The sequence below is a fragment of the Larus michahellis genome, chromosome 9, assembly GCF_964199755.1.
Source record: "Larus michahellis chromosome 9, bLarMic1.1, whole genome shotgun sequence".
In the NCBI taxonomy this organism is placed as follows: Eukaryota; Metazoa; Chordata; class Aves; order Charadriiformes; family Laridae; genus Larus; species Larus michahellis.
The window spans coordinates 21,952,475-21,969,732 of NC_133904.1; the positions used below are offsets into that span (position 1 = coordinate 21,952,475).

At 52.5% G+C, this 17,258-nt stretch overlaps 2 protein-coding genes across 4 annotated transcripts in view; one reads left to right on the plus strand and one right to left on the minus strand.

The window, feature by feature from the left end:
- The window catches only part of ALPK3 (alpha kinase 3), a 34,066-nt gene extending 23,542 nt beyond the window's left edge, over positions 1–10,524 (minus strand). The window contains exons 1-2 of one of the 3 annotated variants that reach the window (XM_074601945.1): positions 10,276–10,524; positions 1,260–1,298 (exon numbers count right to left, since the gene is read on the minus strand). In XM_074601945.1, the coding sequence (XP_074458046.1) occupies positions 1,260–1,298; positions 10,276–10,487 (251 nt within the window). In that variant the 5' untranslated portion in view covers positions 10,488–10,524. Of the gene's footprint in view, positions 1–1,259; positions 1,299–1,571; positions 2,637–10,275 lie in introns of those variants that run through there. The other 2 variants (XM_074601946.1, XM_074601948.1) reach the window with 2 other exon arrangements.
- Positions 10,525–15,273: 4,749 nt separating this feature from the next.
- LOC141748720 (mucosa-associated lymphoid tissue lymphoma translocation protein 1-like) overlaps positions 15,274–17,258 on the plus strand; it is a 30,061-nt gene continuing 28,076 nt past the window's right edge. Inside the window, exons 1-4 of the mRNA XM_074601213.1 lie at positions 15,274–15,325; positions 15,945–16,039; positions 16,308–16,426; positions 16,730–16,883. Of these exons, the coding sequence (XP_074457314.1) occupies positions 16,030–16,039; positions 16,308–16,426; positions 16,730–16,883 (283 nt within the window). The 5' untranslated portion in view covers positions 15,274–15,325; positions 15,945–16,029. The remainder of the gene's footprint in view (positions 15,326–15,944; positions 16,040–16,307; positions 16,427–16,729; positions 16,884–17,258) is intronic.

Genomic DNA, 17,258 nt, shown 5'->3' on the forward strand with positions numbered 1-17,258 from the left:
CCTAGACCAGTAAATGCCTTTTAGATCCACATAAGGCACTTCCCAAGCATCAACAAACGTTTCATACCCCAGCAACCGGATCAGCGTCTTAAAAAAAAGTGATGCGCACACACATAGTGACACTCGGGACCAAGTTTAATCCCAGTACCACGCCGCCGCTACCAGCAGGCAGCACCAGGAATAAGTCTGGTCCATTCAGTGCAAACCCCACGGTCAGGTGAAATACAGCAAAGGCTACTGAATGGTTTAGGAAAGCAGTGTCACCCGAAGCTGGGGGCTCCACGGGCATGGCAGATGAATCAGAGGAGACTTGCCCAATGTGCACTCGCCAGGGAGCCCTGGAAGGTCTATTTAGTCTTTCAAAGAAACCATTGTATTAGTCACAGGGGGGGTTAGAGGCTGCAGCACTGTGGGGCTCTCAGCTGACTCACTCCAGCTGCAGCCAGACTCGTCCAATCCAAATTGCTTTCTAAACCAGTAATTCAGAGCATTCAAGAAATCCAACACAAAGCGGCAGCCGCTCTTCCCCCGGGCCTTCCTGAAGCTGCATCTTTGTTGCAGAAAAAGCCCTGGAGCCTAGGAAGACGACACTGGCAATTCAGTAGCCTTTTTACATTAAAGAAGGATTTCCATACAAAAGCAGTCTGCAGGAAAAGGAGACTGGAGAAGCCTATTCCTCTTCTTCATGGCCTTCTTTTCCTGACTTTGTTTAGCAATCCCCCAGCTATAGGGGTGTTCTGGAGGGGCCTTTCCCGCCACAGTTATTATATACTTGCTTCTGCAGCAAACCAGGAACGCCAACTGATTTCCAAACATGCTATTTTGCCAAAGGCAAAGCACAATGGTAGGAGTGCACTTCAGGGCAGAGTTCAAATGAATGAGGACTTTCACGAGAAAGCACAGGATGGCAGGGGGAGACAAGAATTTATTCTTTGAAAGTAGAAAACAGGTAGGCATATCTAATTTAAAAGGTCTCTGTATGGAAGTCTCACTTTAATATCAAGAAGTAGCTGAACACCCATCCTTTGGCTAAGAAAGAGGAATATTTCTTGCACCTTAACACAGGAATTACGATGAACATTCACTTTGCTGTCTGAAGTTCAAGCAAGCAGTAGGGATCCAATCATGCAGAATGAGGCTGTTAGATCACTTCAGGGCTCTCTACTAATTAATTAGTACCAAAGCATTACAGATTAATCATGTGCAGTCAGATTCAGCACAGTGTTTGGTCAGAGCAGTTTAATGCAACGTAGTTTTACCTTCCTAAACTGGAGGGAGAGAATCTGCTGCTTGATAAGCTAAGCAAAAAACAGCATAAAAACCATTAGACAGAGAAGCATGGAAAGGAGCCGAAATAAACAAACCGTTACAGAGACGTATTAATGATGAGTCGTTTTGCACAGGTCAGAGTTCCTATTAAAAGAAGGTACAGCTGCCTTACTCAGGCTGACTGCCAGGACGAGCAAGCCACATTATCAATTGAAATCAAAGGCTGTAAAAATGAAATGGTCGTTAACCGCAGAGAATAAGTGTAAGAACATTCGTACAAGTAGGTTTCCAAGAAGCAGCACCTGAGCCTTCCATGCACCATCCGCAGCGTTGTGCTCAAAGCAGGCAGCTCCACCCCGGGAGATGTTGGATTAAAGGGCAGGCAGGAGTACAGACCGCCACAAGCCCACTTCTCCGCTGGCAAGCGGGTAGCCTGAGCTGGTCCCACTCTGTGCTTCCAAGGACAGCTCTTTGGAGAGGCCGAAAACTCTCTGGTCACTATACACTGCTTTCCAGCTTGACAACCAAATCACTAAGGTCTGGCAAAAAAAAAATTAAACTAAAATAAAAGAAGCAGACAAGAAGCTACAGGGTTTGCTTTCTTTGCAGGAACATGTTATAACATTAACCAATTCAGGAGGAAAAAAAAATAAACCAAACACCCAAGTCCTACAGAAAGGACACCCAGATGAGCTACTTACCAGTGGCCACCAGCTCTCCTGAAGGAGTGTCTTCAAGGACCCATGTGCTAGCCAAAAGGCCACATTGCCATACTGTGGCAGTGGCCCCTTGCAGGCTGTAGGAAAAAAGCCCTCAACATTGACCTGCAGCAGTCAGGAGCAGTTCCTCAGGCCCTTGTCTCACCCACATGGCAATCAAAAGCCCAAAACTGACTAGCTACCAACTAGGCAACAGCGTGTAAGCTCAGTGCTTTCATCACATCGAGACACATGCCAGTTGTGCCTCTGCAACAACCTCACCATACAGCACAGACATCCCCTCTGGGATGTACCAAGTCAGACGCCCACATCAGGACGTGCAGACAGACCAAACCTTCCCAGCCTCATGCACTGAAGACCACCGTTGAACAGCCGGCCTTCAGGGCTTTATGATGATGCTACAGAAAGCAGCACGAAGAACCAAGACAGCTGCACCTCTTCAGGTCTCCCACCCAAATGACCAATTCGGGCTCTGCGCGAGTCCCAGTCCCAAGCAGGACTTCAAGTCTGGCCCTAAAAATGACCACAGAGGGTCTCTGAAAACGGCTCCTGCCAACCTTATAGCACTTCCACCTGTGGAGGCAGAACCTCCGTGCAAATACTAAGTAAAAAAGTAGACACTGCACACAAATAATTGCACATTTTCATTGGGAAAAAACCCCACAGCACTCCGAAGAGCTCACTGACTCCTTCAGATCAGGGGAGCAAAGACAGAAGAAGTTTTGGACAGCCACTCAGGAATAGTTTTAACCCAACAAACATGGGTGACACTTGCCCTTTTGGCAGCAGCTTCACCCTCTCCACCCCCAGCCACACGATCCTGATCCCTCCCCGGTGCCAACTGCTGTTCACGCAGCCAGAGGATGAGCAGGTCAGGCGTTATCCAGCTGGATAAATCAAACACTAACCGTAACAGGCTGAAGATCAGCCACCCGGTCCATCTTGCATGCACTGTGCTGGCCCATGGGAGAAGGCATAGAGGAACTTTGTCTTTCCAGCTGAGCCCCACCACCTGGGGCATCCCTTTGAGCCCCAAGTCCTCTCCAGCAGTACAAGGCATGCCTTTGTGTTACCTGCCTTACTGACCAGCACGTCACCTTGTCCTCATCTCCCACCTTAGAGAGCTTTGAATGCACCTCCAGCTGCTTTCGCCCTCCGCTGACCTCCTTCCTCCCACAACCCTCCCAAGCCCAGCCATCCCAGGGGAGGAGCCCCCAGGGGCACTGGGTGCCCCCAGCCACCTCTGTCTGGCTGCAGACACAACTCACAGGCTTACCTAGACTCAGCCACCAGCTTTCCAACAGTAAATGAGCCCAAAAACTTTTTGCATACCACTGCAAGGGAAAGACGACCTTTTAGCCTCCAGGAATACAAAGGACCTGGCATCGCTTGAGGAGCCAGCGGGGAAGATCCTAAACCACTTGCTGGAGAATGCCAGCGTAGTCAGAAGTGCAGCTTTAATCATGCTTTCTTGCATAAGACAAAGGGGAAGGTGTCTTGGCTTGGACGTAAAGAAAAATCACCCAAATAGCAAGCGTCAGAATGAAGGGTGCCTGTGCCACAAACCCCTTGTGCTCCTGAATGTGATCAAACAGTGAGCGTTGTCAGTGCTGTTTTTTTTATCCCCAGTGTTGAGCACACAACCTGGGCTTTATTCACTGCACATCCTGAAACACAGTGCTGAATACTGGTCTGAGGGTCTCTTGAGGAGCCATGATATTATCAAAAGAAAAAGGGCATCACCACAAAGATCCACATGTTAACTAAAGTTTAACCTCTATATGCTAAGGAACCAAGCAAAATTTGCTTTTCAGACTAAGCCCAGAGAGAGCAAGATCAAATTCTGAGTGTTTCAGCCAGAACAGCCCTGCCTGCAGGCAGCTGGCATTTCACTTCATTTTCATTACGCTCACAGCACAGCCACGTAGAGCTGCAACGGCGTAACTGCATCAGACTCCAAACCAAACCTACCCACCCGCAAACACGGGACTCCCAAGCAAGGCACGACAGATGCCCCAGCACGCCCTGTCTGATACGCTTTGGGACCGGACTGCCTGCGTCCCCAGCTCTCCAGAGACTTGTTAGTGCACACAGCTAAGGACTCTGCTAACGATATGCAGCGCTGGCAGCGGATGTGTCTCCCCCCGAGCAAGCCGGGAGCCATTATAGTCACTGTATGAAGGCAAACGCTTGTCTTATCCTGAGGAACACATCTAAAGCAGGCAAATCAAGGTCTAAAGGTGCTGGTTTCTCTCTACTGGAGAAGGGGAGCTCAGAGAGATCTGCTCCAGGCATGTGCAGCGTGGGTGGGAGGAAGCCTTCTCAGGTGTCTCACGTCCATGAAGCACAGCACAGCTTGTTAAAAGCTAGCCCTGAAAATACAGGTTTAGTTATTACCCGCTGTTGCACTGGGCTGTGAGAATTATACCCCTCTGTTATGTCCCTTCTACCAGCCTCTGTTCTTCAAGTTCCACTTCATCAGAGGCTTTCAAACCCCTTCAGACGTTTATCATCTACTTAAAGGTTTTAGCCCTTCAACTACTCATAATTTTCTCCAGAAGTGAAGACAGTCTTCCCCATTTTTCATGCGCTTGCCAAATTTCAGTCTTGCTGCAAGGGCAGGAGGCAGAACTGTCAATCACACTCACTTTTTTTAATCACTACAAACATCGCTCAAGTCAATGGCCTAGGCTGGTACACTACCCCACTGGCACTGAAAAGTTAACTGCTTGAAAAACATAGATTTTAGATCTAGCACCTTTTCTAAGCCCTCTCATGCAATCACCACATGAAATTCTCCGCTTTCTGTGCGTCAAATTCTCCTCTTTCTGTATTTCTTCTTACAGAGATAAACAAATCCTTCTCGTTCCAGCTCGTGTCCTCATATGGAAGTCGACAAGAGCTCAGGATGCCCTGAAAGAGGCTTCACAGGGGCTCCATCCTCGCATGTACAAGCGCATGGACTTGATCTGCTTGAGCTGCAGCAGTCATTAATACATTTCAGTGCTCTTCCACAGCACAAAAATGGAGCCACGCGAGCTCTCCAGTGCAGCAAGTAAACAGTGAAACCTGGCAATGACAGCAAACCTGAGACCTCCGAGTTAGGGTTTGGCAGAAAGAGCACTGCAGAAAAGCTGCTCAGAAGAGCCCAGGGGGAACAGGGCAGCGCGTCCATGCCGGGAGCAGGACAGAGGGATGGCCCTGGCCATCCCCTACAAGACGCTCCCTCTCGCTGGCACCCTGACCCGTGACATTATTGGGCATGTTTTGCACATGCAGACTTCCAAGTATAAGATTTCACATGAACTTCTCTGCCTCCAAGGTTAACACTACTCGAGACAAACACAAGCCTCTCCAAACGTCTTCTCAGCTGTCGGAAACCAACCCTTTTCAACACTGAAAAGCCAACAATGAAGCCTTCATGTACATATGGTTATGCTTAAGGCTTCTTTCCTGCCATGTGTCCCGCTTCTTATCAAGCCCTTCACGCACACACAGAACGAGTGTGTTTGTGCTTCATATACCATGGCAGTAATTATCAGCAATGCTGTGATAAAGCAGCTGTGAGTGCTGTGGAGCTGTACAAGACACATTGTTATTTTACAGACTGGAAAACGGATGTATTGAGTCTTTGCTTGTCAAGGTCACGGAACGAATCGATGTCAGAGCTGGAGAAATATGGCATTTTTTTCTGCAGGTAATTAACTTTGAGCCGAGATGAACACAGACTTGCATGTAACAATTTAGAGCTAGATTTCATTAACAGAGAAGGTGGAAAACAATAAATTAAGTTACATGTTCCTGTACCAGCCCCTCCAACCCTCTGAAGGTGGCACAGATTTGTGTATTTTAGCTCTGAATTACTGCTGCCTCTACGGTCCAAATCAAACTGGTAGTTAGCTGAAAGACATCAAGGTATGAGAAAGGACAAAAGCAAACAAAGCAAATATTGGACAACAAGACGCCTAGGGAAGCTGACATCTTCCTGGTAACTCATTGCGCATAGAAGATTTTTTGTGAGTGTGGGTTAGAAAAGAAGCAAGGTGAAAATACAGCTGTTCGTAACAGCTCTTCTGCCTTCCTCTTCTTGGACCAGGCGATGCTGTGAAGTGTGAGACCGAGCCAGCGTGAGATAACAGCCTCATTCACCCGAGACCTTCCCCGCTGTGCTGAAACAGAGTGAGGATAGAGCAGGTTTCAATGCCGCCTCCTGGAAACCGTCTCTGCGGTGGCACAAGAGGCGCCTGGTTGAGAGGAGACCATGCTCGCCCCTCCACACAACCAGCTGGCATCCCAGGCCTGGGAAATGTCTCCATTTATGGGGTTTCCAGAGAAGAGCAAAGTTCACACATGTGATATATTCTGTATCTCAACAGCGGTCCTGAAGGGCACTGTTTGTCCAGCTCCACATCTTCATCTTCCAGCCTAGGTTACTGGCTCACCAACCTACATACTCAGCTCCATGTGACTTTCTAGGAGATACGGACAGGAGGCTTTAGAAAGGTGGCTGAGAGCTGCAGCTTGGTGCCCACTGTGCCCAACCGGTAAGGTGCCCACTCAAACAAGGCACCGCTGGGCAGAGAATTACACCAACAGGAAAAGAGACACTTCTACCCTAGAGACCCCGGGGATGAACCCACCAATTCCTTCACTTTTGCCTGGATGTCCCTCCTGTCAGAGTCTGGGATGCTTCTGACCGATAAGATGGGTACACTGAAGTCCTCCAGATGCCACAGCTGGTTTCTAATCAGGGATTTACACCACTCATTGCCCCGTAAGGTCAAGGTCCCATAAGAAGTTATGGATGTCCAACTGCTGGAGAGGGAACTCCTCCGAACTAAGCAAGCTAAACATGCTTTTCAGGAACCAAGCACTCCTGTGTTTTCAGCTCACTTTATTATAGTAACAGATCTTTCACCTCCATTTGATATTATGTGCAAAACAAGAGGTACAAGATTGGGAATGGTTTCTAGCCAGAAAAGCCAGGTGGCAAGGCACTCTCCTGAGCTCATCTGCCACCACAACCAGAGACGCCCGTCCAAGAAAAGATCAGAGGCAACGTCACCATACTCTAAAAATATCTGCATATGATGAAGCTATGACAGTAGAAAGATATTTAAGCGAGGAGGCAATGCTGTAACGAGACTGAGGAGCAGACATCTGCATTAGACAAGAGGTGCAGATCACTTCCAACAGAGGAGTTTGCCTAGGTCTCAGATGACGCCCCTGCCATAAGATTTCACAAGAAATTGCATCTCTCTGCACAAGTAATTCTACAGAATCTGCTAGTTCTTACAAAAAGGACACCTAAAGAGACATCTTGAAGTTGTGGCCCATGAATTCAGCCAAGGCAGACCATGGCCAGGAACAACAGATTCTCCTCTCACTTTGTGAAGTAGTTATATTCAAGTGCTTTGAGACTTAAGAGTTGTTTAAACCACCACCTACCCCCAAATGAAAGAGTCCTGTCAGCTGCTGGGGCAGAAGGCAAGTCACCATGGCCATAAGCTGCTCCTCACGTTGTCTGTTATCAGGTATACATTAAAAGACTGACAAAGGAAAACCAGTAATCTCTTGTCAGTGAGCTATCAGCTCACAGGGAAGATTCTTCCTAAAGACCAGTTCCTAAAAGCACAAGAAGTAAATATCCTGAATACTCTGTTTAATAAAGGGATGACATTCTCTCTAGGGCTATTTTCAACACCTCTATTCTTTTGGCCCCTGCACCACCACCTCTGACAAACTCTACAAGTGAAAAAAAACAGAAAAGCATGTACCAGATTCTAAATTAGTATCCTTCAATTTACACAACATCCCTTTGCTCCTATAGGACAAGGGAGACCAGGTACAACCATCCAGACTACTCTCTACATGGTTCACAGATGCAGTCATGTAGGTGAAACATGTTCATGCCTCACCCAGAAGTAAGGATTCTTAACCTCAGTTCCATAAAGACGTTTCCATGTCTGCAAGTACCTCTGCCACGTCACTACACTTTGTACTGCTTTAAGAGTGGGTAAAGAGAACAGGCAAATATTTCGGTTAAACACGCTCTACAAATACATATAAAGCCAGCAACAGAGAAGCCTGAAAAAAACCCCACACTTTCTTTGGATCAGAATATCCAATTTTGCTTTCTAACCACCAGAGCAGCCTCCCACCACAATTCTGTGTCTGCATCACTTGTCCCATACTTTCGTTAGCTCCAAACCCACCAAATTCAAATACGTTCTGCTTTGAAGAGAACTGCTGAATGTTATCTGCCGTTAGGCATGTCACTCATCTTGCTTTTCAAGTTCTCCCAGGCAAGCTCTCCAGATGTTCCTGGATTTAATTAAACTCATAATTGCTTTCTGAAAGTTGTCTTGCCTACACCATTCCACTCACTTGCTTTCCAGAATTGTTATGATACATTATTTAATTACAGGACAAAAAGCCCCACTTCATTCAAGCCCTTGCCCTGCATCACAGACAACACCACGGTTTCCACACATCCTGGCACAAGTCCTCAACACTTGTAGGCGCTCTCAGGGCTGTGCAGGGAATAAGACTTTTATATTCCTCCTCCCTAATTCATTAGAGAAACTGGAAGATGTCATGAACACAGGGAAAGGTCAGTTTTGCTATTTAGTGAATATTTATTCACTGCTTCTTACAACAGAAGGGGCAGCCACTGAAGTTAAGGGGCAAAAAGAAAGTACCTTGCCATAGGCCTTGACGACCAAGTACATAAGTGTGTTGAAAAAAAACAAACCTGAGTGCAGATTTAAGCATGGCAGTACAGTGTCCCTTCACCTGCAAAAGCACCAGGCTCCCATGGATGGAGGCTGGGGTGCACCCACTGCTGCCCAACAAGTTCAAGGTGTTCGGGACTCAGAGCTTTGCAGGCACAGGCTGGATTTACCGTGCCCGAGCCACAGCATCCACCCCAGCAGAAGACACCAGGTTCACTGCACGAGAACTACGTCGCTCTGCACCCTCCCCAGCGGCCTTAAGGGAAGCTTTGGGAATTTGGGGAAGCTGGCTGGGAACACCGGAGGTACTGTTTGCAGGACCGGTGAACACTCCTTTATGGTTAAACTGATTAAAGCTGCAATTTGAACACCGTCGGGGGGAATAAAAGTCAAGCGATAGGCAACCAAAACACCTCAACATCTTATTTATTGAAGACTCTCTCTACTTGTAATCCGCAGAATGGAGTCATCAGACTCAATTACAGCTTTCCTTTGCATGGTACGGTCTCAGGTCACAGCTTGGCTGTGGACACCGTACGGGCATTTGTTGGTACTGAAGATGCCACGGCACGCAGAGAGGCTGCAGTCAGGTCACATGCTACGATACCAGCACAAAGGAACTGAATTAAGGCAACTTAACTTTGGCATTACCCCATTTTTAACATCAGACTTCCAAGCAGCATGTCTTTATCTCTTTTGGTCCTGTATTTATTTTTATGAATCTCTGATTCTTTGAGGCATCAGAGCTTGACACACTGAAAATGGATTATTTATAAACCATCAACAGAGAAGAGGCACACTCAAGAGCTTACAGACTGAAGAGCATTCCCAGTGAATCCAAAGTAATTTATAGGCTTTCTTTTGAACCACTAGCACAATCACCGACACCTTTGCCTTCGCTGGCACGTTGCCTTGTGTTTTTGTATGTGCTAACCTCAGCCAGTCTCAGTTGACATGTTTATCATACCTTCTCCCATGCAAACAAAGCCTTATTCCTACCGCAGACCCCCTGCCTCAGGCCATTTCTGACCCAGGAATGCCGTTCTCACTGCTGCTCGGCCCGTATCTACATTGTAGAAATACCTTTTTGGCAATGAGATAAGGCACAGGCGCAGCGGGCCTCTTGCTGGGAGCCTGGTGTCGGTAACAAAGGCGGCGTCACCACAGCGAAGGCAGGAAGGTCAGGGCAGTGCCCGTACCCCATTTAACGGGAGAAGTGCAGGGGCCGGCATCCGCCTGCGTTTCGCAGCACGCCAAGCACACCCGCCCTTCCAAAAACACAGCCCTTTGCCAGGAAGCGAGGGGCAGCCAGCTATTATGGAGAGCCCAAGCCACCGCTTGGCTTTTCCCAGCCCACAGAATATGTGTAGGGAGTGAAAGGCCCAGGCGGCCATGCCGCTTCCAGCTGGGCCGTCACCTCCGTCCCAGTATTGCCTTACCGCCTGGGACGCCGCCAGCCCCCTCAGCTCCCGCTTCACCCCACACAGCTCGTCCCGCGGCCCGGCCCCCCACCGGCCTCTGAAACGGCCCCGTCCCCTTCCCGTCCCGCTCACCTGTTCTGGGGCCGGATGCCCAGCAGGTAGCTCCGCCGGTCGGGGCGGGAGGCCCAGGCCGCGCTCTCGGCCTCCTCCGCCCCCTCCACGCTGCCCGTTCCCCGCCCGGAGAGGCCGGCGAGGGCCCGGCGGGGCGAGCCCATGGCGGCGGCCGGGCTGCGGCTGCCGCTGCCCCCGCCGCCGCTGCCCGCCCTGTCACTCACCGCCGGCATTTATAGCCGCCCCGCACATGCCGCTGTCAGTCGGGGGCGGCGGCGTGACGCGGTGGTGAGGCCCGGCCGGGCCCGGCCTCCCGGGGTCTGGCCGCCCACTCTGCCCCGGGGCCCTGATGCCCGGGCCTCCCCCGGGGCCGGGCCACCCCCCGGGGCCTGGCCGCCCAGTCTGCCCCGGGGCCTGGGGCCTGTCCTCCCCGGGACCAGGGCTGCCCCATGGCCCTGCTGCCCATCCTCCTCCTCCTCTTTCCATCACTGCCAGCTCGATTCCATCATTTTGGGAGAGAGTGTATTTTATTCTTTTTAGTAATAACCTCCACCTCCCGCCCCCAGCTCGATTTGGGGGATTTCTCGCACCTCGAAGGTGTCTCGGGATCAGCTCGAGCGTCCCCCAGTGTCGCGCAGGCCCCAGGCTCTCGCCTGGCCGGCAGCACTGCACAGTGCGGTCATGGCGGTCCCCTCCTCGTGTTGGATTCACCCCTTGGCAGCCTGGGTTTTGCCCGGGAGAAGATCCGTGATGCTATTTATTTGGTCTCCATGAAAAGAACAGCACAAAAGAGGGCTATAAAAGGCGGGTACATGTCACAAACTATTACCGGCAGTGATTTAATACCAAATGAAAACATAATGCACAATAAAATGGGATTTATTCTTGTTCCACCTTCGTCTTGCCTGTCAAGCTGTTGTATCGTGTGCTGCAGGCACATCACTGGTGGCACCGTGTCTCCCCGGCACGGGATTGACAGATGGAGCAGATTTGCTGCAGATCGGATCTCTGCCCACGACTGCACAGCAGCGATTGCTGCAGAAGTGGGAAGACTATGGTGGAGAAGATGATGGCAGGTGGCTGCTCCAGACTGGGAAAGACAACAGGCTGCGAGCTGGTCCTCCCTGGGCAGGAGAGATAACGAATGTGGCAGCAAACAGTGGGGCAGGTGGTGGCCGCCTGGGTCACTTGGTGCAGGACAGCCCGGATTCCTCTTCCCCAGCACACACAGTGATTTGGAAGGTGGCTTTGGATAGGGACATACAGAGTGTGTGCATCACCTGTACCGGCACGGGGGCATGTGCAGAAACACAGGGTGTGTGCACCACCCACGCACGGGCACAGAGATGTGCCGACACACACACAGCCTTCACCTAAGCTGTTCTTGTCACTGGTATATCAAACCCGGTCCAAATGGAAGGGGTGGTAACAAACTGAGACAGATCTGCAGGCGGAGAAACTGGTGTCTGACAAAAGAATTGCCAAGCCCGGCAAATGTCCATGCTCAGGCATATGGGAGGGCAGTGACACCTGTGGACCAGGGCTTTGGGGAGAAGTTTGCAGGGAGAGGCGGTGACTGGCGGGTATTTGACCGTGCAATCTAGTGGAGCGGTGCTTGCAGACACCACCAGATCCAAAGCCAGGACCCCCAAGTAAGTTCTACTTTCATATAAAGTTTCTTGGGTTCTGTTGACCTGTCAGAGTCAGTGTATACTGGGTCAACAATTTGGTTTCTGTGGTTGCAGTAGTTATGATGTGGTCCTAACCGTTCCAAATCTGGATTTATCCAGTTGGTTGACAGTGGCATGATCAGGCTTGTAGTTCTTCCACTCGAGGCCCAGTGAAATGCTTTTCTCAGCTCAGATCCCAGGGCAGTCTCGCATTTGAGCAATGTTTTGGAAGGAGATTTCTGTCATCTCAGGAGTAGGTATTGGAGTTTATTTGCTTTTTGCAGGCCACCGTGGCAGGTGATTACACTATCGGGCATGTAAATAGTTTGTGATACCAGAGAGGATACTTGGACGAGAAGAACAAGACCAGGGGGCATCAAATGAAATTAGCTGTACAAAGTTACTATCTTTGGTTCAACAAGTCTCTGAGCTACAAAAGAATATTCTCTGTGTGCATGCCTCGATCTCACACCCTTTGCTGTGCCCTGGCTGCTGCCCACATGTGGGAGGCAGGATGCTAGGCTGGGAGGACGCAAGGTGGCATTCTCCTGCTCCCGTCTCTTTCTCTGAAAGGAAGAGGACTTTCAGGCCCTACAGTTTCAGGCAACCTGAATTCAAGTCCCAGCATATGAATTACGCGTTATTTTACCATCCTGTCACCACGAGCCCTACCTCTTGAGAGCCCAGACCGTCTTGAGAAGGGTGTCCAGGACAGGTGAGTCTCTGTGTTGGGCCTGGAACTGTGATTTCAGGCTCCCAAATACAGGAAAGACACTGATACACTGGAGTGAGTCCAGTGAAGGCCACCACGATGATTAAGGGAGCTCAGGAATATGACATAGGAGGAGAGGACAAGAGAAACTGGGTTTAAGCCTTCAGGGGAGGGCTAAATGGAGACCTCCTTGTTTCCTTCAACTACCTCACGGGAGGGTGCACACCAGACAGAGCCAGCCCCTTCCCAGGGGTGCAGAAGGGTAGTCTGAAAGGGAACAAATGCAAGTGGCAAGGAGGAAAGTTCTGATTAGATGTTAGGAAAAGAAATTGCCCTGTGAGGGGATGAAACAGTACAACAGGGTCCCACAGTGGTGGGCGATCTCCCTCCTGGAAGACTGTGAATGGGACAAGGAGCAGATCAACGTCTGGGTCAGAGCGGGGGCTGGACCAGAGACCTCCAGAGCTCCCTTCCCACCCCAGTCATACCGTGGGTCTGTGCCTCACCCAGGCAGCAGGGGGAAACCTGGATGGCGAGCACAGATTTAGCCCGTCTGTGGTGAGACGAAGCCTGCTGTGGTGTTTGATCTGCCCCCCAGACACACACTGGATGGATTTTTTCCTGCCCTTTCAGGCTCTGAATGGTTCTTGTGCCCGTCACCCTGCTGAGACAGAGCTTCCTCTTACAGCATCTGCTCTCCCGTCATTTTGTTCCCAGAGAGTGACAGTGCCCCCTGCTCCCGTCTCCATTTGGAAACACGCTCCCTCGCCATTTAGCTTTTGAAGCCTAAGCCAGTCAGCCACAAGGCTTCAATCCTTGTTAGCAAAGCTTTCCTCCTCTGCCTGCAAATCCAGCGCTGACTCACAGCGAGAGCCACAGATGTTTTCTCACTCCTCTCACACAATATATCCTTCCCTTTCCCCGCCTGCACGCACACCCGTAGGTTCCTCCCTTTCTGAAATCACCGGCTTCTTCCTGCTCTCCAGCGTGATGTCAACAAGCTCTCAGCCCTGATTCTTCACCAAATATTCATGCAGACTCTGACAGGGCAGGGCTCTTACAGAGGACAAGCATGAGCGGCTTTTTGTGGAGGTATTTGATGGAGGATGCTCTCTCTGAAGCCCAGAGAAGCAGTCTGTGGGGAACACAGCAACCTCCAGCTGTTTGAAGAGACACTGCATCAACCAGAAGTGTCATCTTTAGCTCCGGGAAAGTTCTGGGGTTAACTTAGTGATCATTTTTATTAGCTACCTGCACTGCATTTTAAATAACTCGGCTTCACAGGCATGACACAGGGCTACTGGCACATATTCAGCTGGAACCTTCATTTGCAATCCATTAATATGTTTATTTTAAACCTTCAAGGGTATATTTCCAAATGCTTGCCTGGCCCCCCTAGGAATTCAGAAAAAGGAGGGTCTGTGTGGTCTCAGAGGCAGCTGGGGAGATGAGCACAAAGAAAGGTCCTACAAGTCTGTGCTAAGCATCGCCTTCCCTGTATCCAGGAAAGGAAAGGACCAGTCCCTGTAGGAGCAGGGATTGCTCTGGATCAGATCTATGGACAGGGTGTAGCATGTTTTCCTGCCTTTGCAGGAGCGCAGCCTGACTGTCCCATCCTGCACAGAGGAAAGGGTGTGGGGGGAGAAAATCCTTCCTCCACCCACCAATTTGTTGGGTTTGGCTTTGTCCTAGCATCCTCTTCCCCATCCCATATAAGAGCAGGTAGAAGACACATCCCTTGGCCTTTTTTGGTCCCTCTGAACCCTATGGAATGGCTCAGCTCTGCCCCGGGTTCCCTGGGGAACCCCGTAGAGGTGATCCATGACTGCTCTCAGCCACCCAGAGACCTGCCTGCACCCTTCCATGCTGCCACTGAAGGCACTTGGGAGAGACATCCCTGGTGCTCTTGCTCTTCCTTGGTCAACCCCCATCATCGCTATTGTGAAAACCACTGCTGCAGCCCCAAGGGGGGAGAAATATCAGCAGGAGAGCAAGGGTCTCTCCTGCAGCTTCTTCTCCAGATGGTTTGTAGTCACCTTCGTGCTGAAGTCCTGGTGCCCATCACTCCTGGCACCACAGGAACCTGCTGCCCAGGACCATTGGCTTGGGGAGAAGCCAGGCTGGTGCGAATTTGTCTGCCCTGGGGCTGGGAACCTGTCAGTGGGAACCCCCAAGTCCTGAGCACATCTCCGTTGGCTTTGTGTCACACTCCCTGTCCAGTCACTTCAGAGCAAAGCTCTTTGAGAACGACAACCAATTGCTCCCAGTTCACCCTCCATCCTCTCCATTTGCCATGTCACAGACCTCCAGCTCTTTTCCAAATGGTCCTCCCATCTCTGGAAAGGTGACGAGTTTAGGTTGAATGAGTCTGACCTTACTCACCCTAACTTTGTAAATGAAAGTCACGGCATGGTGGGAAGGAGTCCTGACGCTCACCGCCACGTCGTTTCCCCTGGGTGAGCAGGCTGTCCCCGGCCGTCCCAGTTCCGCGACATCCCGGAGGGGCTTGTGCAACCTCGGGGCGGGCTGGCCCAGCGCCACTTCCCCCGGGCCCTCGTGATGCCCTGCCCAGCCGGCGGGGATTTCTCGGAGGAAGCAGCCCAGCGGGGTTTCTGCCCGCCTGGCGGAGCGGAGGCAGCACAGCTGTGGCTCCACCATGAGCCTTGGGGCTGCGGCCCCCGGGAGAGAGGTGAGGGTGGCCGTGGGGTGCGAGGGCAGAGGGGAGGGCGGCCGCGGGGATGAGAGCAAGGGTGGTGGTGGGGATGAGGTGAGGACAGCCGTGGGGATGGGGGCGAGGACACCTGTGGGGTGGGAGGTGAGGACATCCATGAGGAGCGGGGTGAGGAGACCTGTGGGGGTGTGGGGAAGGATATCCATGGGGATGGGGGCGAGGACACCCATGGGGATGGGGGCGAGGACACCCGTGGGGATGGGGGCGAGGACACCCGTGGGGGCGGCGGCGAGGTCACCCGTGGGCAGGGGAGGCACGGGGGCTTTGGTACCCGAGCGAGAGGCGCCTCCTGCCGCGACCCCTCGGAGCGGGCCGTCCCGTCCCGTCCCGGGCAGTGCCGGTCCAGCCCCGGCGCCGTCCGTCCCGCCCCGCGCGGTCGGGCCGTGAGAGCGGGGCGGGCCCGGCGGCGCGGAAGTGCGGGGCCGGCGGGGCCTTCCCCGGGCGGCGGGGCACGGCGGGGCCGCGACCCGGCGACCCGCGGCCCGGCCCAGCCGGCCCCGGCGGCTGCCTTGCCCGCTCGCCGCACGGGCCCGAGCCGCCCCTCCAGCTCCGGGCGCTGCCGTCCCGCCCGCCCCAGGTGCTGCTGCCGCTGCCCTCGCAGAGGAGCCGCCGCGGGCCCGGCCGGCGGCCGCCGAGGCCGGGGAGGAGCCGCCGGCGAAGCGATGCAGGAAGGTGAGAGGCCGCTGGGGGGGCCGGGGGGCAGCCGGGCCTGGGCCATCCCCCGCCGCCGCTGGGCCCCGTGGGACCACCCCACAAGCCCCGTGGCATCCCCTGGGCAGGGAGGCGCAACGTCCCTGTTGTTCCAAATCTACCCCTGGGATGGGTGACGGGGACCCCCTCTTGCAGCCCAGCGTGCCCGGCCACCAGCCACCGGCTGGGAGCGAGCCCCTGGACTGCGCCCACTAGCTTGTTTCCATCTCCCTGTCCTGTTCCCCCGCAGCCATTGCGATCACCGAGCAGCCGGTCTCTGTCTCCGTCCCCGTGGGGTACTCCTTCAGCCTGCGGTGCAGAGCCGAGGGACGCACGTCGCTGCAGTACCAGTGGTTCTGTCAGCACCAGGTAAGGGTGGGGGCAGAGGTGGCCCTGGCCACGGCAATGGAGCTGGCCCTCCGCAGACAGACCTGGTGGGAGGCAGGAGGCTCGAAGGAGCCGGGGATAGGATGTGTGTGCACGTCAAGGGCTTCTGCAGATGCTGGAAAGGGGCATGCAATGGAGAAGCTCCTTCTCCTGCGTCCCTGTGGCTGGAGGAGGGAAGGAAACCAGGGACTTCCACTTTTCCTGCTCCTGCGAAGGGCTTGCTGGTGCCTTCTACTACCAGCAGTGAGGGGGATTTGCTGCCCACTGCCTGTGTTTTCCCTTTAGTCTGTCTGCCGCCAGATCCCTGGTGCCACCAAGCAAGATTTGCCCATCACTGCACAGCAGACCCAACTCTACACGTGCAGAATCAATGACCTCCACAGGAATGCTGTCTTCTCCGACTGGGTGAAGGTGGAGGTCCATCAGTGTGTCGCCAGAGGTGCGAGCGTATCTTCTATCTTTTCTATATTTTATGCTTTGCCCACCCTTGGAACAGTGATCCTGTGCAGTTCCTGGGGCACTGTGACCTTGCAGCTCGAAAATCGCAATCCAGAAGGATTGCTCCAGCAACGTGAGCGTGCAGGTCTAAGCCAGGTGTCTGCTTCCATCCTCTGGATGCTTCAGGTCTCTGTCGTCATCCCAATAACACCGGCTGTGTGTACCTGCTCCTCCTGCTGATCTCTCGCTGTGTGTTTCCCAGAGTTATACCAGGTGTTTGCCTGTTTGCGTTGGGCAGAGGGACTGGAAGAGGCGATCTGGCTATTTCAAAGCTGAGCAAAAATAACTCTGGGTGTGGTTGACCTCAGCAGGTTGA